Below are 26,518 nucleotides of genomic sequence, written 5' to 3' on the forward strand. Positions count from 1 at the left end.
ATCGTGTTTCCCCGAAAATAAGACCTAGACTGAATTTCAAAAATGATTTTAATATAAGCCCTTCCCTTAAAATAAGACCTAGGTCCTAGTCAATAACGCAAATTTTATTTTTTTTTGACCTAGTCGATAGCAAGAAATCTCTCCTACACGTTTTAAATGATTGAATTTATGTTTCGCAGTTGTTTTGAATAAAACGCGTTACTTATAAGTAATTGAATATCTTTTTTTCATATTTTGTATATTTGAACGTCTCGTAATTCTCTACTTTGTAATTTTGTTTTTGAAAAAAAAAAACATCCCCCAAAAATAAGCCCTAGTGTTATTTTTTGGAAGAAAAAACCGAACACAAAAACTGATTAATCGAAGACATTCCAACTAGATAGCGATCGGAGTCCGCCGACTTATCGATCTTCCGTATGATCCCTTTGCTCTGACTCAATAGCGACACCGCGTGTTCCTTCACTAATTAATTACGAACTCGCTAATTATATGGTCCGCTTTATGATGAATGCACATTCAAAATTTGGAGTAGATTCAACCTCGCTTTCGTGAGATATCGCGTAACATACGAAAGTGTCTAACAGACAAACAAACAGACAAATACCTATCAACATACTTACCGTATGTAATCCGTTATTACAAGTAATAACGGATTCCCGCGAGCCCTCTTTAACCCCACCACTTGTCAGGCCGCATATTGTAAATCGGGAATTGAATAGCACCTGACGTTAATTTTATATGCATGGTAATGCTCACATAAGCGCCTGCAAGTTGCAATTACTTTCTTGGCCCTGTGAAATACGGTCAAAGTATGATGTATTTCCAGGCTTGTCCACGGGAATGGGATTCCCATGGGAAACGTCCCATAGGATGGGACAGCACACATTTGTATTTCCCATGGGACACGTGGGACACAAAAACCGTATGATTTTCAGGGAAAGGATGGTAAAACATTTCGTTATGAACTCCGTGTCCATATATTTGAGCATAGCTCTCTTGTTAGTTATTAAGATCAAAATATATTCAGCCTTAACAATATACTTCGTGAAGGGACTGATGGACACATGCATCCTAGTTATGAATATAAAGTTAACAAAGTCCGTTAATTTTGTTGTGTTACATGTCTCTTCGTACATGTAGTCCTATTCAGTAGAAGCTAAACCCAAATTTAACAATTTTTATTGAATTTTATTCCAATGGGAATCCCATGGGATGGGACAGGCATAATTGCTATGGGATGGGAATGGGACAAAAAAGTATGTCCCATGGACAAGTCTGTGTATTTCACATCAATTAGTAGTGTATTATTAAATGTGGATAGAATAAGAGGCCAGACGAATTAGCCCATATAGGCCTACCTGATATTATTTTTGAAAAATTATATTGGTTGTAACGGTACGGCATTTGAAGTTTTGTTTGCAAATATATTGTCTGAAATGACCGGAATGACCTCAGTTCTGTGTACGTATCTTTTGCGAAAGTAGCTGACTAGACCTGGTGTATACCATATTGTTGTGCGATTCACTTATTTTGTACCCACTCTAACAAGGCTGGCGATCTCACTAATTCTGAAGTTTGTTCAGTTTAAACTTTACCTACAAGAAAATACTTGCTAATTTCAGTTTATTTCCATATTTCTACATAGTGATATTCAAAAATAATTACAAACAGACAGAAAGTAAATTTCATGAAACATTCATTCAGTCTTTTTGCTGCGAAGTTTTTTCAATAGATCGATGATTTTCTGCCAGTAACTGCAGTAGAACTCAATGATTTTCTGAAAAGTCGAATGGGTAAGAAAAATCAAGAAATATGAAATTACAATAAATGAGCCAAATGTTAAACAAGAGTACGTTCTTGTATGTGGACAATTGACACTATGTGTTAGTGCTCTCTCGCTGATATTTGATTTACACGTTGTTTAACCGTGGCTGATGATTATGTGCAATTAGAGAGTCGGGCCAATCATCGCCTGAGGATGGGTTGTGACTTCTCTGCCATCAAAATACGTACTTTTGAAACGAGGGTAAATTACGTGTACATCTTCACATGCCCGATATGTTTTGATAACTGAATAAGAGGGCGTGGAACTTTAAAACAATGTTAAATGCGAAATTTTCATAGCACACAGTCAGTGATTCGCATATAAGGCAAAATATGGGCTATGGCTGTTGCGCAACACGTATTTGCCATTGGAACTATGCTCTTAAGTCGTGTTAAATGCGAAATCTTTAAGAACTTAACTTTCACAACCCATAACCCAACATAAAGCAAAATATGGTCTATGGTTGTTGTGTGACCCGAATCTCACTTCATACCCTTTCGTTTCAGACAACAAATTTTGTGCATTGAAGACAAAAAACTATTAAGTCATTCTAGTTGACAATATGGTAGATGATCATGACACGACTTGCCATTTAAAACTGCTACTTAAAATATATTAGTTTGGGCACTTCAGAAATATGTGCACTAAGATGGCGCAACACATGATAACCCTAACATGGTGGACATACTTCTGGAGCACCTTAGTTTGTAATTTGAGTTTATAAGTAAAAATATAAGATTCATTATCAAGCACATACAATAAATAGTGGATTCTGGCATTTTCCATATGGCGACGGTTCAGGTCCAGGCACTGGCTCTAGGTTGAAATCCAGGTCACAGGTAGGTTCGTCCATGGTACATACGAGTGATTTATTCGGGTCGCAAACTCCGAAAACGTCAGAACTGCCTCCACATTTTTCACCTCTCTGTTTTGAACATACATCACAGCACCTACGAGTATAATAATTTTTTTTATAATTTTAACAGCGATAAAATGAAAATTTGAGTATGGTCTATCTATTACTATATTTTTAAGGAGTAATCATAACGTTACGTATGGCTAAAGTGTCAGTTCCGATATTTTTGTTTTCTTGGTTAGATTACCATCAAACAGTGTTGCCAACTTGGATTATTTTAATCTAGATTCAGATTATTTTGGTATGATTTAGATGTAAGAAATACCGTTAGATTACTTTGTAGATTATTTCAGCATTCATTTAGATATATATAGATTATTTTGACAAATGTTATTTTGCATTGTTATCTAGTGGCAAAGAAGTGAAGTGCTGTTCACCAGTACCTAGCAGTGGCTATCATTTGTAGATATAGAATAAAAAACAGAAAAGTTTTCCAATCGAAGGTACGGTAATAGTGCTCAAAACAACAAGCTGACAAGGGAGGTTTGCCAAAATATTGGTATTAATATTATTACTCTGAAAGTTTTAAAGTAGGCCTAGCGTGAACTGAAAGATTTTGTTATGCTAAAATCTGAGGTCAGGAAATACTGTTGTTCACTAATTTTACCCATATAAGAATGTTCAAAGAAACAAGTGGCAAACGATATGACCAGAAATTTCGAAAACAGTGGATAATAAAGGATGATTTGCTGAAAGACAGAAAGAGTGGAAAGCGCCCATGGCTGCTAATGCATCTAAGGCATTCTGCAAGTTCTGTGAATGTGAAGTCAAAGCAAAATATCAAGATTTGAAATAGCAATAATTCAAAACCCAGTCGTGTGTACTGTGTATATATATTATGTATATATATATACATATATTTGCAGCCGTAAGGTGCACCAAAGACATTTGTAGTAGCATGCATGAAAGTAACCGAATTTTAATAAAAACCTACAATTTGTAAGCGATTCAGTATGTACATATATGTATATATAACTATATGTCGCATATAATTTTTCTGCATAAAATTGACAATTTTCTAATAGTAATGCAATATCTAAAAATATATGCAGCATCACCAATACCCTGTAATAGGACTAAATGAATATATCTGTTTGCCGTTCTCAAGTATTTAAATGTAACTATAATAGATTCAAAACAGCTTATCCTGAACAAAAAATACATACCCACACTCATCCTTCACCACCGTGACACCTTTTGGGCATGGAACATCGGGACATTCGTTGTCCCCGCATGGAATACAAGACAGTGAATTTGCTGTTGCGGCAAGGAGGCAGAGCAAATACAAAGTAGCTAGTGTTACCGGCGCCATGATGCGTTTAAATTAGGATAGAGTAAAACTCGAAATAAAATTACTGCCCTTAGACGAAAATAAAATACGATAACAAAATTGTGCTAACGGAATGACTTTGGTAGAAGTGATGAATAACATGGACATGATAGAATCTGGTATTAAATTTGTTTTGTCAACGGGCAGAAATATTTAGAATTAATTACTTATTATAACTGATTTATTTGTAAATATTGTATAAATGTTTCTTCAAAATTTTTAATTCGAACTGATTAATGGCGCAAAAGATTAAGTCTCCGGATTTGAGTGCTTTATTACTAGGCCTGACACTAACCTATAAGTCAGAACTTCTAAGACGAGAAAAAAATCGAGATACGGTTTGCTACAATAAAGAGTCACATTACCGACTTCCTGGGCTCTAGCTGTTTGCTTTTCGTAAATTAAGACATGACTTTCAGTCCAGTTGTGATAAAACTAACCGTTGTGAATTTTTTGAAGTCTAGAAAATTTGTACGTCAAGGATAAAATTTTATTTCTAGATGTTTCCTCACACAAATTATAAAAACACTGCGACGCAGTTGTGAACGATCTTTAAAAATTTACTAAAAATTATACATCCTGAACAATTATTCTTTCCAAAACCGCAGGTATACTTTTCACATACTTCCTTTACTTCATACTGATTATATGTTAAGATATATCTCAGTGCCGTTTCATTTACGATAATTATTTCTTAAATTAAACAATCCGCGACTAACGCAGGGTGGTAGCAAGAGGTACAGGAACGTATCTCATGTTGCCACGGGCAATGGAAATGTGTCGTGTTCTATTTTTGAATTAATTTAAACTATCTTTTTGCCGAGTTCACACTTTTTTGTCGCGCATGAATGATGGAGGGTCTTCGCGTCTTTTTACCAGTTTAAATTTTCATACCGGATACCAAAATAATCTTTAAAAATCTAATATGTATATAAACAGTGGCGTATCTACGTAACATTACGCCCTTGGCAAAGTTAAAAATCTCCTTTACATTTCAGTAAACCATCGCGAACTCACAGCACTATACCCCACTACAATTTGACTAATGTATGTCACTAGTCACTACGTGAGCTACATTAGCATTGCGCCATTTAGATATCGTTATAGCATAACTTCCAAAACGACAATTATAACTCTTGTCGTCAGCTCAGGCTCAATACCACCACTGGGTGTACCATATCTACATTGCTCTCCGTTTTTCTTGCTATCGCATGTAATTTCAACTTCACAAAAAAAGAAATTGATGGGACCCCGTGCCGTCGCAGTGTCTCAGAAACAACTATCTACAAAGTTGCAAATTGCAAAAGTGTCGAATCCACATACGGATTTTATTGGATCTCAGCTCTAGGAGACAGCTAGACCCTCTAGTCACAGTGATTCTCAAAGAGTTGGGCGCGCTCTACAAGAGGGCGTAAACAATTTTTTGAGGAAGCGTGAAGCCAATTCAAAATAAAAATATTTGTTAGATTTGATCTTGCCCCTTATTTTGAATAATTACTTTTTTTTTATTTTGGATCTTTACGTTCCATCCTCGTGTTTTTAACGTGTTTTTGAATAAAACATACTTTCGCCTTACTACCTGTTGTTTGCAGCTTACTGTTAGTTATAGTTACTTTGGGGTGTGACGTGAGACTTGCGGTTTAAAAAGTTTGATAACCACTGTTCTAGTCAGTTCTATAACCCGCTTGCCTAATCACGCACGCTGCCGTTATAGATCCACAAGTTTCTGTGGATGGTCATGAGTTGCTTGAGTAGGGGCCTCAACCATCATCCTCGGAGATCCGGGACGCCTATCGGCATGTTTAATTTTAATTCCGACTGCGGAACAGCAAAATATCGATTACAAAATCCGTTATGTTATTTCACGTCATTCTGTTTCATATTATGTATGTTTCAATTCTCATTTATAGGTGAGATATCCAACTCAAAACGTTTAAAATATAAACATTTGGCGTATACTTCTAGACCAAAGAAACGTCAACCGCAATACTATAAATTTACGGCCACGGTGGTAAAGATAGTGATCGGCACGAACTATACATACCCAGCCCGACAAAACCATCAAAAATGTACGCTTCTACAACTATACTTTATTTTTACTGTAATTCAGAATTCTAAGGACGAAATATATGATCCACAAACAATACAAAATATTTGAGAGCAGATGTTGTAATCAATCTCGAAGTCCTTTCAGTAGTGCGAGAAGTTTCCTCCAGTAATTGCAGTAAAACTCGATGATTTTCTGAAACAAATACATTTTTATAAATAAACAAAGTCATGACTCGAACACAAACGTGTCCATGTAGCGATCATATGCGTTGATACGAGGAAGGAATACAGTTACACAAATTTGGGCTTTTACTAAAACACAGCAGCTATCAGCATCAGTAGTGTATATACATATGTATCTATGTATGTAATTGGAAAAAATATTTTGAAGCAATTAAATTACTTTTGAATCCCGTTCTAAATACAAGGTGTCCAAAAAGTTTCGCCCGATCACGAAGTCTTTAAAACCGAATGATAATTTTTTTTAATTGCAAAAAGATTTATAGTCAACCTGTATTGAATAGGATGATATAGATGTTGGATGTTGCAGTTCTCATTCATCATACAATAAAATTTATTTAAATTTACATTTGTTATTTCCATAAAATCGGGCGAAACTTTTTGGACACCTTGTATTTGTAACGCATGCATGCAACATCGTAGCTTCAGAAAATAATATAAAGAACAGAACTGTACTAAAAGCTTCAGTTAATACTAGCAATGAATGTTTAAATGCCATGTTCAGGTCAACTATCTCGCGTTACACCCATTATCGCGTTACCTATAAGGAGACTAGCGGTTTTATATCCAATGTCAAGTTTATATGAAGTGCTTTGGCACTGTATTTAATATCTAAGGAAAGAAGACATTTTTTAGCGCATCCCATGATAAAGATGGCATTGTTAATGGGATGATATTATCATGAAACGCCACTTACCACAATAAGCGAGTTCTGGCATGTACCGTCGGCGTTTACGTCATCGATAGGTGGGTTTTCATCGTCGTCGTCGTAACTGAGATCGCAGATTGGATCTTTCTTTTGGCAAACAAGATTTTTATTTGTGTCGCACTTGCCTTTTGTTCCGAAGGGACCCCCGCATTTCTCGCCTCTCTGTTTCGAGCATACGTAACAGCATCTAAACGATACAGCAGTGTTGGATTGAAAATTGTACATTACGTCGTAGCTAAGTATGCGTGTAGAAAGGGCAGGTGGCCTATCTGGTAGTGCTATATACATCGAGTCTAATCATTGTAACGAAAAATTGATTTTGATTGTTAACAGGAGCATGTAAATGAAAAAAAAAACGAAGCAGAGAAGATGTGTGGTGGCTCCTTGTTTTCGTATTGTTTGCTAGGAAGCACAATTTATAGGAAATTGATTTTTACTTGTGCCCGAGTATCCAAATGCCAACTTCTCCTAGATTTCTGTTGTAGAAGTGAACAAACGAAAGACTGGTTATAAATTTGAATTTTTGCATTTACCAGGCAGTGTAAACCCATCCGAATTATATGGCGATATGCTATAAGTAAAGTTCTAAACTTTATCTCAAATAAATTGCTAAAGGGCAGAGTCCTCATATGAAGAACAGTAACATACCACGTACCAACCGCTGAAATCCTCAACCGCAAATACCTCGCAATTTTTATTATCTTTCTGATAAACTATTATGGTAAAGTAAAACCACATCCCGGGTAGCATGAGATACATCTCAACCTTCAATCGCCTGTGGCAACGTTAAGTAAACTATACTTTAACAGTATGATTTTCACGGAGAAATTGCCTTTAAGTTGCTTTCACCGAAGAGAATTTATAACCTCGAATACGAAAGTACTTAGAAGGCTTATGTCGATATATGTCGAAAATTTAAAACATATAATACTCGATATATAAAAAATTTCTGTTTAGATTTGTTTGTTGATCTGAAACTTTAATGGATTGAAAAATCAAGTTACTTTAAACAACTAAGTTTTAAGGCTCAAAGCCATCTTCATTATACTCATATGTCCGTATGAATTCATGTCGAGATTGGGGTATGACTGCTTGCTTGCTTGTTCGCCTCTATTTATCAATTAAACAAAAATATATTTAATCGCGGCGAACGAACCTTGAGCATTGACGATTAACGTATCGAGCCTTCGTGGCCGAAAAGTCCGTCTGAGAACGTCTGTGCGCCGAAACCGTCTAGAAGCCCACCAACCTGGTTAATAATGAGCTGGTTGATTGCAACTGGATGTTAGAAGAACATACTAAACTTTCCATAGAGCGTCTTTATCAAAATCATAACTACGTGTTATTTCAAATAACTACGTTTTAATTACAGTATTAATTGAAATATTACATTATGAGCCTCATCATTTAACTTGAGCTAATCCCTCCGGGCAGCGCAGTTTAATATAAACGAATAGAGTCTTACGTTATTAAAATATCTTTGATCGCTTTATCGTAATCTTGTTGACAATGTTGTTTTATGGTGGGGTCATCAATAAGTAGGTCTCTCGTTTTTCGAGTATTTCAACGATTTTCTCTCTATTTAGCCCAGCCTATAAATTACCTTTAGTAAAAATACAGGAGAGCTATGCTCAAATATATGGACACGTTTGAAGTAAATGAAAGTAATAGCCTTCTAAAACAATTTTCATCTTCAAGCACTGAAAATTTCAGAGCAATTGGTCCATTAATTAAAAGAAAAGCGATTTTTAAGGATTAGTTAACTTCACGCCGACGTTCGATGGCACGTGATCATGCGTCTGCAGAACGTTCGGTGACGTCATAGCAAACAAAAACAAATCTCACAGAGCCAACAGAAATATTTGAAATAAATAAAAGTAATAGCCTTCTGGAGAAAATTTGTATCTGTAACCACTGAAAATTTTAGAGCAATTCGTTCAGCAATCAAAGAGAAAAGCGACTTTTCAGATTTTCCACTAGGTGTCCAAAAAGTGCCAAATAACAACAACAACATAATATTGAAACGATCGCTATGTCCACTACGTGTCCAATAAAAATACGACTTCATAACGGAAGCATTTACTTCGGGTTCGACGTTGAAAAATAAATGCCCATTAAAACGCAAGTCCTCCGCCTAAACTACTAGGTCCCAGTTAGTTACTATTTGAGTGTATATCGCAAATTTTTTCAATCGTGTCGTTACCACTATTTTTTGTCAGGACGTTCTATAATCTATATAACCGAAGGTTGCGATATTAGAGCATTTATCGGTTATTAATAGTTTCAAAATTTATTTCCGTTTTATAAACACCTAACGTAAACAACATAAGCTTCTTTTGTACAAAGCCCCCCCCCCCCCCCCCCCCCCCAAAAAAAGAAAAAACACGCCTGTCCATGTATCTAAAACAGATGCCTAGCCAACTAATTCCGTACCCGACATGGACTGGTAATCGGGCGAGAGGCGGTGCTTTGCCATATGATTAAGCCGTTTTATCGACTTTCCTCTCTCCTGTGATAAATATGAAAATCCTATCCTATGTAAAAAAAACTTGATTATTCCATGATTTTTATTTCGTTCCCTAAATCTAAACAACAACAAAAATGCAATACCTTAATTATCGAAGCAAGGTGATGCATGCGCATTTTAAGTTAAATTTGAGATCTGTAAATGCGGTTTTTAATGAGAGATTTTTCAACGACAAAAATTATGTTGATATTAAGTATATATTCAGAAATCGATGTTTGGCTTTAAATTTCTCTATCTGCATTGAGTTTTTGGGAGATTAGGTAATAAAATATTAATACAATACGGGGCGCTTCAGTAGTATGTGTACTAATATGAAGGCAACTCTTTTTTTTTCACCTTCTCTACATCAAGTTGTGTAAAGGCACTGAAGCTTATGGTCAGAGGGTATAATCACTTGGCTAACACAAACAGTCCCCGAACTCGTAATAGAACTAAAATAAGGAAAATCGGAATAAAATTATGGCCTAACCCTAACCTGGTACACATACTACGGGATTAACCCAATACTGAACGGTACTTACGCACAAGCGTCTTTAACTAGAGTAACACCTTTACCGCAATCCAGCTCTTCTTCCGTTTGGCATTCGACCTGGCCGCAAGGCAGGCAACTCAACGCGTTGGCCGTAGAAAAGAAGACGCCGATAATAAGTACTATGAAGCACAACTTCATCTCGTTCGTTCGGTTCACTTGAGGGTTCAGTATAGTAATAAGATCCCTAGAAGAAAATATATATTACGATTATGGATAAGAATCTGTGTACTTTGAATCTACGGGGAACAGAGAGTACGAAACTAAAATGGAGCCTAGAAAAAATTTGGAAACTTATTTATATACAGGGTGTTCATATACACCTCTTACAATTTCAGTTCGACAAGGAAGTCAGTTCTCCATATATCTTTACCAGAAGTGTGCTCCGGAAGTATTCGTACTAAAATGAAACACAACCCGAACAACCCTAACCTGGTACACATACTATGTTCAGGTTGTGCGCCATCTTGGTACGAATACTTCGGGAGCACCAATTTTAAATTCATTTATTACGCACGTATGGTTGATTCAAAAACTATAAATTTTATTTAAAATTTAAATATTTTAAGACTTTTATAAACACCTCGTATTTTATAATGCTATGTACCCTCCTTTACAAAATACAAATTTTTCAAAATATCGCTGTTTTTGAATTTTAAACTCAAGTCACACCTAATTACGACTACATATGAAATGCTAAACAACCTAATTCATAATACAATAACGTTCGAGTCTATCTGTTTTAACGGTGTCCCGCCAGTCTGCATTGAGCTTGTTATATAAAGCTAGTATCAACTGAAGTGTTCAGTACAGTTCTATTCTTTATATTGCTTTCTGAAGCTACGCTCTTGTATATAAATACATGCGTTGCAAATCTTTAGAACGACATTTAATATTTAAATTGAGTGCTTACAGATATATTTATTAATTCCTTACATATATATGATTCTTTTTATATTTTTCGATATTAACATTTTATATAACATATTTTAATGTCAAGTGAATTAATTTTCAAATTATTAAACTCCCGATATGTTGATGAAGTAATTACTTCATCCATCTCCATTTTAGAAACTACAAAGTCCACGGAATGTTCAAATCTCCTCTACGGCGACGTGGCTTGACTAAAACTGAGATGTTAATGATGATCTGAATCTCTATTACAATATTTCAAAAATCGCCTACGGCCGTTCAATATTTTTTAACAAGTACCAGTCACCATCACCCACAGTCAATCTTTCAATACAAAAACATAGTCTTCGGCCTTAATGTTGTTTGGAATATCATCCTTCAAACCTCATTATCCGATCTTTTACAGTTCATATGATCTTTGCTATTACAAAACTAGTTGAAATTACCATGAAATCTTGTTTAGTAACAAAGCGACAACTAAATAAAAAACTAAGTATGTTTTCAAATTTTGTTCTAGGATTTTATTTCTTGTAAAATGCCATTTTTCATAAAAATCAAAGGCCTATGAATTGGAATTGCTATGCTTAATTAAATTAATAAATTAGTCGTGTATATACAAAATTGAAAGCATGAAAAGGGTCGAATGGACACGAAAGGCAAAACAAAGTAGTATTAAATCATTTACAGTCACGATTTCTCTGATTCCGTTCTCGCTGATCACCTGATCGCTAAAATACCATTGCGGAACTGCCACACGGTGCGCAAATTTTAATTCCGATGATGTCATCATGAAAAAATTGATTGGGAAAATAGAATACCACAGAGCCGACAGATATTTGTGAAATGAATAAAATCATTAGCCTTGTAAGCACAATACAATCTTTAATACCTGAAAATTGTAATTGGTCTACTTGTTAAAGAGAAAAGCGATTTCTTTTTCACATCAACATGAAGAAGAAAATCGAGAATAACAACAACATATTTACCGAATGAACCAAAGATCCATTTTGTGTCCAACAATGCTACACTAAGAAAAACATGACAAATTATATTTAAAAGGTTATCAGGCATGAATGAGTTGAACTATCGCGTCATAGTAGGATGACATTGCTTCCTGAAGAAATGAAATCATCACCAAATCGTTAACGCAATTGTGACGCTTTAAATAACAAACGGATATGATTATTAGGACACAAAGGCAGATTCGACAGGCATGTACATACAAAATAGCTAAGGATAGAAATCGGGAAACCAATATTAGCAGAATATACGTAGTTTACAGCTACTCTTCAAATATTCGCACTTGAAAGCCAATGGGGTCCTAAAGGATCGACGAAATGTATTTACCGTAGTTTTAGTTGAATATACAATTACGGGCATGTACTGATGACCCTTCTCGGTTATGTCGACGTATTACACGTTTAGTTGAAAAGTTTTGAAGCCTAATACCTAAATCGTCGATCTGCCACTGTGATAATCGCTATCCAGGGTAACTGAAACATTTAATTTAAATTGCAAAGTGAGGTCGGACCGATTTAGATGAACTAATTCACTGCCCATTAACGGTTAGAATGGAAACTACGAAATACCAGAAACAAGTAATATCTCGCACTAATTTTCTTGTCTCATTGCCCCGCCGTTACGACAAGGTCAGAATGCCATTTTCAAACGTTTTGAAGCTTCAAGGTATTCAAAAATAAACATCCCAATCATTCATGTATATATGTGTGTATAGGCTTCATAAAATTTCATGTTCTTTTATTTTTTTCATACTATACATCTTTAAAATCACTACAGCAGTAAAACTTTCCAGTGATTTTCAAGGCGCATTATCTTTGTGTGTATGTGGATAAAGTAACATGACAAAAACCAAACAAAAAAAAAATTGAGCATATTTCATATATAATAAAAAAATGATATGGATATATTACGTCATCACTTACATGACGTCACATATAAATGCACAAAAGGAGTATCATGTCAGTTACAGCTACCCCGTAAAAAACTGTGAAGATGGCAATTGGTACAAATGTGACGTCATTAGAAACAGGTAATACAAGAACAATTAGAACAGTTTGTTAATTTCGATATTTCGAAGTGAATTTTGGAACAAATGTCCCGAAACATTTTGGATTTTATTAATTAGGCTGACTTCGTATTAGCGTCTTCGAATTGTTGATAAGCAAAATTTAGATATGCGTTTCATATTAACCCTAGAAAAAGAAAGACTATATAAAAATGCATAATTCTAAAAATAATAAGTAAAAGCATCTCGTTTGCTAAGCTTATGTGGATCAAGCCGACAGTTAGTTGAGCGTCGCAGATATGTGGGGTGAGAGAAACTGTAAGCACTATAAGTTACGCTAGAAATGAAGCGGCATCAAATATGCGTTGACTCAAGCTTTGTATGACTCAAGCTTTAGGTCTACTTCACAATCGCAAACTTGAAACAGTTTTTCACCATTGATTTATCGTATTTTCCTGTGCTACGAAAATTATAGTCACGTACCGCATTAACACAACGTATATTGAGGCCGAACAAAGCACAAATATTTGTTCTTTCAGTCAAACACGTACAGTGTGCGAGCCCATTTACAGTAAAAAGTTATTGTTAGTCTTTAATGAGTGGAATAAAAAAGGATTTGCATTAAATAAATTCTATTGAATGGCAGTTTTGTTGTTGCGTTTTCATCGATCTACGTCTATGGTGCCGACGAAAAGCGATTAAAACATTGTTTTAGGTTGTAATATAAACATTATTAGAGAATAGAATATATAAGGTGTCCATAGAGTCTTACAATTTTTATAAAAAAGGCAAGGGAATTTCTCGATACCATAATTGTTTTGGTCCTCACAAATGTACTAAATGAAGTAAAAATACTAACAATTACTGATTAAAAAACAACAAACCGGGTTAGGATTTATTGAGAACTGACTTCATAACAAAATTAAAATTGTAAAAGGGACTTTATGGAGACCCTGTATTATGACATGCCTATAGACTCAATGTGACAGTTTCCTGTATTAATTACTACTTTTTCAGATTATGCGTCAAGTTCGATAACAACCAACAAAGCGCTCAATTTCTCTGCAAGACCGGAGTTTTCAAAGAAGAATTCAAAGTTTGTTCAAATTTCCAAAAAAATCAAGACTTTTGTTGTGGAGAGTATGAATTCGTCCGGGTTTTGAAAAGTTGTGGAAGTTCTTGTAATGAAAACACCGAGCAAGTAATATGTGTTTGCTTTACTATATATATCCTAGTTGTTTTTTTTTGCGACGAAGTTGCAACATTCTTCTATATGTTGGTTTAAAATTTTAAATAGTTTTTATTACATCAAATTTTTACAACATTTTAGAATTCATTCCTTGAAAATTTAAAACGCATTTACGTTATGCCGGTGATTCCGTGATTCCCATAACCAAATTATGCTAACCTATTCGACTTTAGTGAATGTCTTTACTGCTATTCCACTTTATCCATCTTACAGTATAGTCGATTTTAAATGTAATTGCAGATGAGTCCGCAACTTTACAGGTTTCTTGTGGGCATTTTTCGATTATATTCCGGCTTTAGTTTGAAAATGTGTTCAGAATACAAATCAACAACAAGTCTTTTGGGGATTTTTGGGATCTATATTCAAGACATGGTATAAATCACATGCTCCTATGAATACGGGGGGCCGATTTTTGACGACTTTTGTTTCATCTTATCGGAGTAAACAAGGCACTACAGGGTATTATAGCGAACGCGATGTTGTTCTCAAATCGGGGATTATTCGCTTACTTGGTTGAACTCCTTTGTTGCTTTGGCGAGTGTTTGAAGCTTTTCAGGTTTTATGCCTTTATATGGCTGTTATTTGAGTCAGATTCGGGTATTTACATCCGGGTTCGAAGCCAAACTGTAATTTGGTTCCGTCCTAAAAAATTTAAAACGCAATTAGGTTTGAAAATGTGTACACATAATAAACGAATAGTAAACTAATTATTTTTAAGATATGACGAAAGTTGCATGCTTTTATATATACTAAATATCGCTCCTAAACTAATGTTTAATTCAACTCATCGAAATAAACTGACCTTATACTTCCGGGTTCAAAGGTAAACTGTCATTTGATTGAATTTTTTATCGTTTTGAAGGTCGAGTACAAGTGTAAATGTAGATCAGATTCTCCTTGCACGAAAACCTCTCATCGATATTGTCAATGCAAAGGTGTTGTAAATGATTGGACAGAGTGGGGAGAATATGGACCATGTAGTGCGACATGCAACGGTGGAACAAAAGAAAGATCAAGATAGTAAGTGGAATTTAGGGGGTCGCGAACCCGTTCTTGGTATATCACGTTGGTCAGCGAATCCGTTCTTGTTTTGTTTGTGTCCACAGCTGCAGCTGCAGTTCAATGATATATTTGGCGTTATGTATTAGAGCCGTGGTTCTCAAACGTTTTATGCTGCGCCTCTTTAAGAATTTTTCAAGTCTCACGTTCAAAAGTAACTAACTAACAATAAGAGACAAATAACAGATAAAAAGGCGAAAGCATGTTTGATTTAAAAAAAAAAACTCGTTGAAAATATGTGGATGGAATATAAATATTGAAATAAATGAAAAGTTTTGAAATGTAAATATCCAAAGTAAGGCGAGTAGGATAAAATCTAACAAATATTTATATTTTCAATTAGCTTCGAGCCTCCTGACGAAATTGTCTACCCCCCTTGTGCGATGCGACCCACCGTTTGTATTAGATTTATGTAAAGCGTGTCACGCTAATCTAGCTTACGTAGTTCGTGAGGAAACCTGTTGTTAGTGATTTCGACACAAACGAGAACCCGTTCCTAAACGTTTGAATCCCACTACTGATTGTAGGTTTATCGAGGTCTCCGAATTGTGGGGAGGTGTGTTAGTGTCTGATTTTACCTTTATGTCTATTGGATTCATAAAGAAAATGAGGACAAAAGTAAAGCTAAGCTAAGCGTGTCTCTTTCTCTTATCGACACACAATATACAATACTAAATATATATAAGTAAAAACACGATCATGCGCTTTCTCATCGTACTCAAATGTGGGCATGATGTATTTGTAATGTAACTTCAACTGGCGAATGCACAGCTAAGGGCCACGCGCAGCTACCGGCATATCACTGACTCGTCAGGATTTAGAATATGTTAATCTTCTGATTAAAGTAAACATGAATATTTTGTTTTCAGTCGTTGCTACACGAGCGATACAAATATAAGTAAAAACACGATCATGCGCTTTCTCATCGTACTCAAATGTGGGCATGATGTATTTGTAATGTAACTTTAACTGGCGAATGCACAGCTAAGGGCCACGCGCAGCTACCGGCATATCACTGACTCGTCAGGATTTAGAATATGTTAATCTTCTGATTAAAGTGAACATGAATATTTTGTTTTCAGTCGTTGCTACACGAGCGATACAAATGAAATAACTACAGACTGCGCAGCAGAACAGTATGAAGAAACGTCTACAGCTTATTGTAACACCTTTCCCTGTGACTGGTTGGAACCGTAAGTGAAAAAAAAAACAGAATATATAGCGCCTTGGTATATCATTGTCTAGAATTCCGAAATAATCAAGTACTCGAAAATACCCGTCCATAGTGGTCATTGATTTGATAAAAACAAAAGTACTGGCAACGTAGGGTCACTTCTTTTCCAATAAATAGTATGTTTGCGTATTACTATGTGTGATTTACGCCACCTCCCTCATGAAAGATTTTCTATGAAAGTTTACCCAAATCAAAGCGCAGGTACTCATTCAAAATTGAATGAATTCACTTATTTCCGAATTTGACATAAAATATATGTATCTTCATAATAAGACATATAGAGAGTACTAATAAACCATCACCAATAGGCAACAAGTATTACGAAAAAGTCACGAGAACAAATCTGACCCACTTTTGCGTTGGATATAGTGTGTGGCATTTATGTGGGCATGAACTCGGACTTGTGTAGTTTGCCTTCACTTTTTTTTTTTTCAATTCGGATCAGAACGACATCACTGGAATCCAGCCTAATGCCTTCATGCCCAGTGATGACGACGGAAGTTAAGTTCATTACCCTTAACAGGGGTTCTCCATTTACAACATGCTGTGGAAATACTTCCATTCATCATTTTCGTTTTAGATGGCATTACGTGTTTTATGATAAAATATAGTGGACACTTACACTCGCACCGGCCCTGCAAGCAATAGTGACTAAATAGTATTCGAATAATGACCAAATAGTATTTTATCTAGCCATATTCTCGGCGAGTCATAGTGGTCTACACTAATGGCCGATATCTTTGAACACAAGGCCAGATGGTGCTACCCGGTAAAGCAGTTCATTTTTGGCATATTATAAGCCCAGAGCTCTTTTTCTCTCATTTATTGTGGGTCGAGTTACCAACAGGATTTTTTTACTATGGTGTTTTTGCTTTCAGATTAAGCTTTTACCTAGATATTGATACGCAAAATGTGTTCCTGTTTTTACCCTGCACATATAATATGTTGTTAGAAGTTATAAATGTCATATTTTATGAAACTCATATTCATTTCTATCAGCTATGCTACTGTATTTTCTCTGTGATTCTTGTGTGAATATATGTAACAAATGCAACGTGCGTTATTTCGTTCCAGGACAGAAACGACTGCGCCTCAAATACTATCAACTACTACATTGGATATTCCATTGGGGGGTAAAAGCTTTATATTACCAGAAAAGGATTGCAACTTGCTTTGCTCTATGAGTCCCGATGTTTCAACGCTGAATCTTGTTAAAAACTGCGGCGCCTCCTCTGAACCCGGAAAATGTAGCAGGTAAAGTCATGTGTTTGGGAATAGAATAGATTTATTTTTTGCTTACCAAAAAAAATTGATAAAACTGAATTTAAGGCGAAATATGAAACGTTCAACAAACTACATATTATATCGGACGGTGTGCCTTGGAATTACCCAAGCTGTAAATATTATTCAGTTTGATTAAACACTACTAAATAGTCATGGATAAACATTGGGCTAGCCAAAGGTTCTAAATCATTGTTGTCTATATTTATGCTGGACTTACGTTTTCCGTGATCGTGTTGATTATTACAATATTCAAAATCAGAAAAGACCTTTAATTTTCATTGTGCGAGCTTTGCGCTCAAGTTTTAGTCAAACTTGTCAAATCTGAGCGAAGCAAACGTATCGCTCTGACCGACCACAATGAGCGGTTTCGAGAGGGTAAATTCAAAAACAATACCTGTGAGTGCCTCTTGGTACGCGACGAAGAATCGTTCAATTGACATGAAACATTTAAAATTTGTTTAGCTAACTCCTCGTTGCTTTCTTGTTTTTAATGATTGTCATATTGTTTACCTCATGTACTTAAAAAAACGCTAAAATATTTTTTATATACAGTTCAGAAGTAAAATTTGCCGTGACATGCGATAAAGCTCACAAATGCTTGGAACTTGACAAATACCAATGTACTGTATACGGAGACTGGTTGATTTGGACAGAATGGCAAAGTGACGGAGCCGGTTTGTTGGTAAGAGAAACTTATAGAGACAAATAGAATGTATATACCTTATCCTGCTGCCATTGCTGCGGTAATACCAAATTTATATCTGAGTGTAATAATAGATGTAGAAATATTTATTGAATGTTTTAACAGCGCAAATTCATATTCAATTAGATAACAGAAAGACCATAACTAAAGGCAAACTCATTTTGAGTTTTTCAAATTTACTGACGTAATGGTTAGTTAGACTGGTACCTGAAATTGGTATTTTATGAATAAATATTTATTTAATGTTTTAACAGCGCAAGTTTATAATCTATTCTAAATCAATCTTACTTCAGTTTAAATAGAGAAAGTAATTAAAGGCAGCAAGTTTAAATTTCCAAAATGTTCAATATACCAGCATAGATATCGCCATCGCTTATGTGACGTTGCCGTTAGTCATCTGAAGGAAGAAATCAAAGAATGTCAACGAGAAGTTCTTATTGAGACAGAATGCAAAGATCACGTGTCAGAAGGAACTGAGTCGACCACGCGCGGAGTTGACAGTAAGACTATTTTTATTGGCCATCAGCGGACTAATTGGCATATATCTAATACATTTTTTAATCGTATCACATCTCTCCAGTCGTTGCAATTTGCTGGGAAACTTATATGTGTGAACCACTAATGGTACCATGAATCGTTCCTATTAGGCGTACTTTAGCTGAAATTTTACATGAATTGACATTTTTTACTTTAACCTTTTAAGCATACAGTTATTGCAAAGTATCAGCTGACAAGTATATATTGTGACCAAATGCCCGAATGTTTTTTTTTTTATTTCCTGCATTTTTATTTTATTTGGCGAACCAATGCTTAATAAAATACTTGAGCCCACTCTAAATAAATTTAGATGAGCGTGTTTCATTATAAAATGTTTTTCATTCTCGTTGGGAAATTATCAGATAATTTTCAGATCAATATTCATAAGATTTGAACTTCACTTTTTAGCCGAACCTACATCGATGAACAGTTCATGGATTATTCCTCTTATAATTGCTGTCGTTTGTTTCATCTTACTGATGTGTTGCTGTGGAACATGGTTCTGCTGCATGCGCCGTAGACGCAAAGAGCGGAAGACTGGCGTCGGTCAGAATCAGCAAACAGGAGCCAATGGAAACGGCGATGACGTATTTATAAATGGACAAGGGAATGTAACAACCGGTAGGAAATAGTGCAGAAAAATTCAAATAGCGTAAAATGGTTAGCTAGTAGCCTTGTATTGCTGGAATTGTACGTAATTAAGTCTATCTTCCACTTGTGGTCAATGAAAGTTAAAAAGTTGAATAAGTCGTTCCGAAATAGAACGATTCCAATCCTTTCAATCCCCCAAATACGCAAGTATAATTGGAGGAGGACCATTCATAAAAAGCCAAAACATGAATTAACGTGACAAGGCATCTGACCGCTTTCGTGAACAATTGAAATTATATTTGAGAATTTCTCCAAGAGCGATATTATAAGTATATAACAATAGCGGTTAGTTGGCGGTCTGTTATTCTTGGATTAGTCGCTACTTATTTATGGCAATTCTTCTCACCTGGCTCACTACCTTACCCAGGATGTTATAAATTAGATAAGTCAGACCAAAATAGTAAAGATTCCAATAGGTGCGGGTATGAGCTAAGGCTCAGGAATACCGCTGACATTGCACTTCTGATCACCCTGCGTTGGTTAGCAGGTTCGCATCCCGTGGGGTATTTTTATATGTGAGAGGATTGCTGGACTCCTCGCCGGTTGGTTCACGTTATGATATCTTATCCATTGAAAGTTTAAAGTACCAAATGTATTTGTGAGTGAATATTTTGTACAAAAGCCAAATCATTAGTTTTATTTATACAATTTCATTTGCAGGTAATGCCAGAACTGGAACAACGAATGGCCTGAACGTGATGCATCGAATTGAACGAATATCGGAGCATTTGTATGAGGCAATATCAATGAGAGGTTCAAGGTTATTCTCAAGGTCATCGACTTCAAACGACGGAATGAATTCACAATGTAAGTTGTTACTATATCAAGAAATACTATTTCATCCCTAGTGTTCTTGTGGCTACGGCCACATACAGATAATATTACTTTGTTTTATTATCGAAATTGACAATCGAAATTCTTGGTATAAAGACATTGACTATGGAGTTGACAGTGTTAGAGTATTTTATTCGTACCTCATAGTACGAATAACAAGAGTGGAGTCTCCAGAACTTTCGATGAGTAGCGTATCGTCAAAGCAGCAAATTTTAGAATATTGCCGTCATTCAATAAATGTTGTAGACATTTCGCTGTTAAACTAAAACACTCCATTCAGGGTATACAAATGGTCAGGACACGACGACGAAGACAAGTCAATTATTCGGGCCGGTCAGTGACAAGGTTGAGAATGAATATGTGAGCGACGAAGATGGAAGTAATGTGAGTGATTGTTGTTGTTGTTGTAAAAACATCGATTCTCTCGGCAACTAATGAACCGACCAATCAATTGGTTGAAGCCGCTAAATGGCTATCACCTATTTTTTCTGTGGCCCTGCGCCAAACACAATCGAAAGTACAATGTTCTATATTAGAGTTAGACCATAGTCGTCCCACAATGCTCACAATGGTGTCGCTGCTCGACAACCAACTTTGGTTTCCCACGGCTCCCCTAACTCTGAAATGCTTTTTACACTATTGTTTTGTACACTAAATGTATTTGTAGTGTGATTTCAGTATGGTAAAAATACACTACTGATTAATTATTTTCAAATTTCCTCTTAGCCCCATCAGATTCGATTTACAACTGCTGTTTTATTGCTTTATTTAAATCAATATTGAACAATTTCTTCCAGCGCAATTTTTTAGGTCTTTTTCAGCAAACTCGGTGCTAAGTGTTACCGGACCGCTACCGATATAAGACTTTCGTGCCCATATATATGATCTCTGTAATGCCCTCTTAGTTTTTTTTTGTGAATTTTTACTTTTATTTAGCACTTCCTAACTTTGATTTTGTTAAACTTATATAAACACGTGACTTAATATCTTTGCGATAACATCTGAAATATTTTATTGCCTAATTGCAGAGATTTCCAACAACTTTACTTTCAACTGACATACCGATGCGAAATACTGGCAACCTTCACGTATCAGAAAGAGATAACGTTCTCCGAATATCTGTGATGGTGACGGATCCAGACGGAAAAGAAGTCTTAACTGACGATGAATTGAAAGACGTAAGTTTGCCAATGGAATCGATTTCGATCATTTTTATTTTTGCCATTGGTCTTATGCTCTTAGAATTCCATAACAGTTTCAATCATGTCCATGTTACTAAGCTATCTTCCAACGTCAGTTCCCAGTATTTATCATTGCCCATTTCAATCGAAATATTATTGGCAAATCTAGAACATACGATCTTTTTTCAAAAGGGTTTTATCAGTCCACATCCACAAAAGTAAATACTATGCAAAAGTGCGAATGCTAAAAATGATTTATTTCAACCACCCACGCAGGATAAAAGCCAATCATCAAAGTCGGTTTTGAAGAAGACACGTAATACAAGTGAAGATTATGTAGCGATGGAGAATGATCAAACGCGGAACACAGCAATGGTAGTTAATACAAGATTATCAGAAATCTAAGATCAATTTGGGCCTATCGTTGAGTTTCATTTTCTATAAGATTCAGAGAGTGGTAGGTTTGTCACCGCACCTCAGGTTACCCGGCGTGGCTTCGCTTCCCTTGGAAATAGGGGATATATATATATATGAGATCACTCGGGATACACAGGGTGTCAATAACGTCCTTTTACAATTTCAATTTTGTTACGAAGTCAGTTATATTTTAATATATCTTAACCGGGTTTGTTCTTTTTTAATCAGTAAGTGTTTAAGTATTTTTTCTTCCCTAAATACAAACAATACAATATATGATATAGAAAAATTTCCGTTGCAATCTTGAAAAAATTTAAGACTTTATGGACACCCTATGTAGCAAGAGTGAACAAAACTATCCTAAGTGATTCAAGAGTCTTGCTGCACACTAACACAAACTATTGATGGTTGAACTTTGTATGTCTGAAGAAGTCTAACCTTGGTCAGACGAAACGTTACAGAAATATATTTGTGTTAGTGTGCAGCAAGACTCTTGAATCACTTAATCTAGTCAGTGTTTATCTTTCAAAAAAAATGTAGTTTTCGTTCTATCTGAGAATGAGTCTGTCCTTACCACGTAGTTCGTCCTTTGCGCATTTTAGTGAATCTTTCCAAATTATTCATTTTTTGCTTATTGTTAAATTTTCATGCAGATGCCAACTCTCACCCAAAGAAAGAAGCAATGGGATAGAGTTCCTTCCCCCCCACCACCAACTTCGCGAAGTCCAAAAATTTTCAATGCAAACAAGACTGATGACGTAATGAACAAACCTTCAAGTAAGACGAACACCTTTGCTGCGATTAAACTAGGTATTGAAAATGAACGTGAAAAATATTGATAATAAACTATGTATAGATCTCCCCCCTCCCCCGCCCATAGGCTTCCGTCCCTTTGCGCAGCTTTAGGTAAAGTAGGCGAACAAAATTAGTTACCTCAGTATTGGTACACATAGTTTTGGATCTCGAGAAAACTAAAATTTCAGTCACACACATTGGAATTAGAATATGAATTAGCGCTAAGTAAGCCTACTTTCGATCAATTAATCCAAGGAATACTAACTTTAATTATTGAGGGTGTTTTTCACGTTCTTTTCCGAAATATTTCAGTAAACCTATAGCTAAACATAAGATATAGTATTCTGTATATTTCTGAGAGCTTTGGGAACAGACAACTTGTAACTTGGTCTCTTATTCAGTAAAGCCGGGATCGATATGATTAGACTCGTCAACTTTTATTTATATATATATATATATATAGTATTCATCGACCCGGCGCGGTTGCTTTAGTGACTGTGAAGTGACTTTAGTGAAATACCAAAATTATATCACTATTGGAAGGCTACGTTTATAAATCGTATTCGACAAAAAGACTTCCAATTGGGCGTTAATCATTTCGTAAAATATATTTTTTCGATTTCGCAACATTATGGATTCGGAATTTCCAGGTTCAAATTAAAACCATTGCCATCGTTAGAAGTTGTATAAATGTAAACATCATTGCTTGCTCCTTTGTTGATTGTAGTTCCGCTCTCTCTCACGCTTTCTGTTTTTCAATAGATCTCAGGCAAGTTGGAACGTTTAAAGCAGGAATCATGAACATGCTTCAACATGTGAGAAAAGGACCAGAAGATGGAAATAACCAACTGACGCCTAAATATGACGATGTGTCTCCCGGTCAGTTCTAGAAATTTTCTAACTTATTGGTAAAATTAAACAAATTTTGGTACTCCCGTATAGCGTAGTGTATGCACACTTCTGGAGCGCCCAAATTTGAGTATAACAGCGAGTTGCGTCCAAGCATGTCACTTCTAGTTGAATTAGCCGATCGTCTTGGTTTGCAGCCTTCCAACGAAATAAATTTTTTAAAGATTTTATTCGAAACTGCATTTATTCGATGGATAACTCAATAATAGTTTCAATTTTCACAGACATGTCAATGGGAGACGACTTGGATGGTCAAGTTTATATTCCTTCAGCTCCGGGTTCGGTTTGCGACAATATCTCTATGTGGTCTGATAGCACGTTTGATAGCGTCAACTATTCAGGTAAGAGCGCGTTTTTAATGTCAATCTTTGGCAACCATTGTAAGCTAAATAACGAAATCGTTAAGTCCGATTCCGAAGTTTACAGTGTTCCCCCAAAAATGAGACAGTGTCTTATTTCAATTTTCTTTGGAAATGTAACACTCTGGCTTTTTTTGGGAGATGTCTTTTATTTATATTCATCAGAAACAAAATTAAAAGTAGAGGAGATATTTTTTTAAATTCAGGCTAGGTTCGATTTTCGGGAAAACACGGTAGGCCTAATCACATTGCGGCAATTGACTTAACAGTATATATAAGCCATCTGCTCGAAGACAAAGCCGGGGCGAAGCTTGCTGACTTGAACCTATTAATTAGTCCTCCTTGTACAAACATTTACAATTTTTAAAAAAGGTAGGAGATCACATCGTTCATCAGTTTTCCTATGTATAAGTGTACATACGTAATTCTTCACAGGTTCCATTACATTTGAACCCACGTACATTTGAACCCATGGCAATTGCACCTGTATGCTATTGCACCTATGGAATTTTTTTTGTTTTTCGGATAGTTGAACCCACACTAACCCTAACCCATGGGTTTTAGCACCCGCATATAGATTGAACCCGTGGATATACACATGGGTTCAAATGTACGTGGGTTCAAATGTACGGTCACCCCCTTCACAATATATGTACTCTGAATCACGTTATTTTGTCCCATTGAATAACGAACACGATTGTTCAAATTACCAGATTGTGAAAGCCCAGAGTCTCCACCCGAAGATATTCAAATTGTCAGCAACAGTAAGAAGAATAAGCGAGCGAAACGAAAACCAGAGAGAAAGTCGAAAACTTCACAAATAGACAAAGACGCAACGACAGCACCTCTGCTAACACCTAGCAACACCTTAGCGCCACAAGTGTCGACAGCAACCGAATATCTAACGCCTAACAGCCGACGAATCGCTTCTGTACAATATTTGTCTCCTAGACCGGGTAATCCCGTGAACAGTGGCAAAACATCGAAAATATCGGGTCAAAGTTCGCCAACATCGGGTCAAAATCACCTCACTCCAACGCTGATGCCATTGAACAACGAAAACGAAACTTATTTGCACATGAATGAGGGTAGATCAACGGTAAAAAGTTGGCTGAACCTTGGACCTGCTCCAGATCCGAATAGCGACGATCTTATTTATGGACCAAATCGTGTGGATTCGATAAGCAGTTCCAACGACTACTGCACCGTTAATGACGTCAGTCAAAGTCAGCTTGACCATATGAAACAATTGCACCGACAGCAAAGTTTAGATGTCAAATACACAACCTCGCCTTCACACGAGTATCCACAGACTGCAAGTCCGAGCGTTCTGCCTCTTGATGCAGGCGGGTATTTTAACGTGCACTTTCCTGGGCCCCCATCTCAACGAATTAACACAATTGAAGCTCAAAAGGCCGCCAAAAATGTCATCAGAGCACCGCTGATGCCAAAGCATAAAAAGTGACGTAAACAATAGCATTTTTAGTAGATATACTCCACTGTGACAGTCCTATTTGCGATTTAAGAACAGTATTTTCCAAAACTTGGTGACATAGGCTACTATTTTAATGCAAAACGAAACCTGTCGCAATCCTCCGACTGAAAGAAAGGTTGTGAAAGTCTATCTACCGAGCATTTTGCTATTCTGACACATATACGAGCGGGTATGAGAACAGGATTTTCCAAAACGTGGTGACATACTATTTTAATGCATGACAAAACTTGTCACAATCCGCCGTCAGAAAGAAAAGTCTTAGAAATCGATCTGCCCTTCTAGGACTATCAACACAATCTGTAGGGGAACAGCGAACGTGCTTCTTATCCACCAGCGTGTTTTTATTTCAAATCTACCTGGTCACAGTCAGTGGTGGGACTCAGCCGGTTCTATAGAACCGTCTCACGGAATTTTATGAGATCAGCGAATCGGTTAGCATTATTAGAAAAACATTAACTGAACCGGCCGAAAAATATGACTTTTGTGATGGAACAGGCTGACAAAAAATTTGAATCCCACCACTGGCCACAGTACTAAGTCAAAACTAGTGTTCTAAAATTGTGTTGCTTTTAATTAAAATTTTGAATTATGCAGCAATAAATGTAAGAAGCATATCTTGGCTAGAATCGTACTTTGTTGCAATTTCTTTAGGTAACAGTGCTGCGTCAGTCGCCCCTGGCCCTAAATACTTGGCAATTTAAAGGATTCAAATTCACCGCCTTTTCGAAAAACAAATGCGAACAACTCT

The 26,518-nt window shown here is 36.0% G+C and overlaps 3 protein-coding genes across 3 annotated transcripts; 1 reads left to right on the forward strand and 2 right to left on the reverse strand.

Moving 5' to 3' along the window:
* Positions 1–1,606: 1,606 nt before the first annotated feature.
* On the reverse strand, positions 1,607–4,114 carry LOC120337803 (single insulin-like growth factor-binding domain protein-2). The gene is made up of 3 exons (XM_039405690.2): positions 3,908–4,114; positions 2,583–2,775; positions 1,607–1,777 (listed from the first exon to the last, which is right to left on the reverse strand). Exons 1-3 carry the CDS (start codon positions 4,051–4,053, stop codon positions 1,697–1,699), a joined length of 420 nt encoding a protein of 139 aa, XP_039261624.2. The 5' UTR covers positions 4,054–4,114; the 3' UTR covers positions 1,607–1,696.
* A 2,027-nt stretch (positions 4,115–6,141) lies between these two features.
* LOC120338202 (single insulin-like growth factor-binding domain protein-2) lies at positions 6,142–11,968 on the reverse strand. The gene is made up of 4 exons (XM_078117480.1): positions 11,927–11,968; positions 10,118–10,312; positions 7,058–7,256; positions 6,142–6,313 (listed from the first exon to the last, which is right to left on the reverse strand). Exons 2-4 carry the CDS (start codon positions 10,264–10,266, stop codon positions 6,245–6,247), a joined length of 417 nt encoding a protein of 138 aa, XP_077973606.1. The 5' UTR covers positions 10,267–10,312; positions 11,927–11,968; the 3' UTR covers positions 6,142–6,244.
* An 882-nt stretch (positions 11,969–12,850) lies between these two features.
* LOC120338201 (uncharacterized) lies at positions 12,851–26,504 on the forward strand. Its single transcript, XM_078117037.1, has 16 exons — positions 12,851–13,087; positions 14,081–14,264; positions 15,175–15,332; positions 16,454–16,564; positions 17,680–17,859; positions 18,442–18,571; positions 18,948–19,092; positions 19,538–19,750; positions 20,441–20,587; positions 20,895–20,998; positions 21,643–21,792; positions 22,072–22,170; positions 22,866–22,989; positions 23,770–23,886; positions 24,141–24,257; positions 24,989–26,504. Exons 1-16 carry the CDS (start codon positions 12,951–12,953, stop codon positions 25,738–25,740), a joined length of 2,868 nt encoding a protein of 955 aa, XP_077973163.1. The 5' UTR covers positions 12,851–12,950; the 3' UTR covers positions 25,741–26,504.
* Positions 26,505–26,518: the final 14 nt, after the last annotated feature.

Source organism: Styela clava, chromosome 10 (genome assembly GCF_964204865.1).
Source record: "Styela clava chromosome 10, kaStyClav1.hap1.2, whole genome shotgun sequence".
In the NCBI taxonomy this organism is placed as follows: Eukaryota; Metazoa; Chordata; class Ascidiacea; order Stolidobranchia; family Styelidae; genus Styela; species Styela clava.

Excerpts from the sequence above, each read along its gene's own strand:
- LOC120337803 (XM_039405690.2), bottom strand. The coding sequence starts at position 4,053 with ATGGCGCCGGTAACACTAGCTACTTTGTATTTGCTCTGCCTCCTTGCC. Across the intron at positions 2,776-3,907 it reads GTGGTGAAGGATGAGTGTGG|GTGCTGTGATGTATGTTCAA; the intron begins GTATGTATTTTT and ends TTATACTCGTAG. Across the intron at positions 1,778-2,582 it reads GCCAGAATCCACTATTTATT|AAAATCATTGAGTTCTACTG; the intron begins GTATGTGCTTGA and ends TCGACTTTTCAG.
- LOC120338202 (XM_078117480.1), bottom strand. The coding sequence starts at position 10,266 with ATGAAGTTGTGCTTCATAGTACTTATTATCGGCGTCTTCTTTTCTACG. Across the intron at positions 7,257-10,117 it reads CTAGTTAAAGACGCTTGTGC|ATGCTGTTACGTATGCTCGA; the intron begins GTAAGTACCGTT and ends TGTATCGTTTAG. Across the intron at positions 6,314-7,057 it reads GCCAGAACTCGCTTATTGTG|AAAATCATCGAGTTTTACTG; the intron begins GTAAGTGGCGTT and ends TATTTGTTTCAG.
- LOC120338201 (XM_078117037.1), top strand. The coding sequence starts at position 12,951 with ATGATATGGATATATTACGTCATCACTTACATGACGTCACATATAAAT. Across the intron at positions 18,572-18,947 it reads GTGACGGAGCCGGTTTGTTG|CATAGATATCGCCATCGCTT; the intron begins GTAAGAGAAACT and ends TCAATATACCAG. Across the intron at positions 22,171-22,865 it reads AAACGCGGAACACAGCAATG|ATGCCAACTCTCACCCAAAG; the intron begins GTAGTTAATACA and ends ATTTTCATGCAG.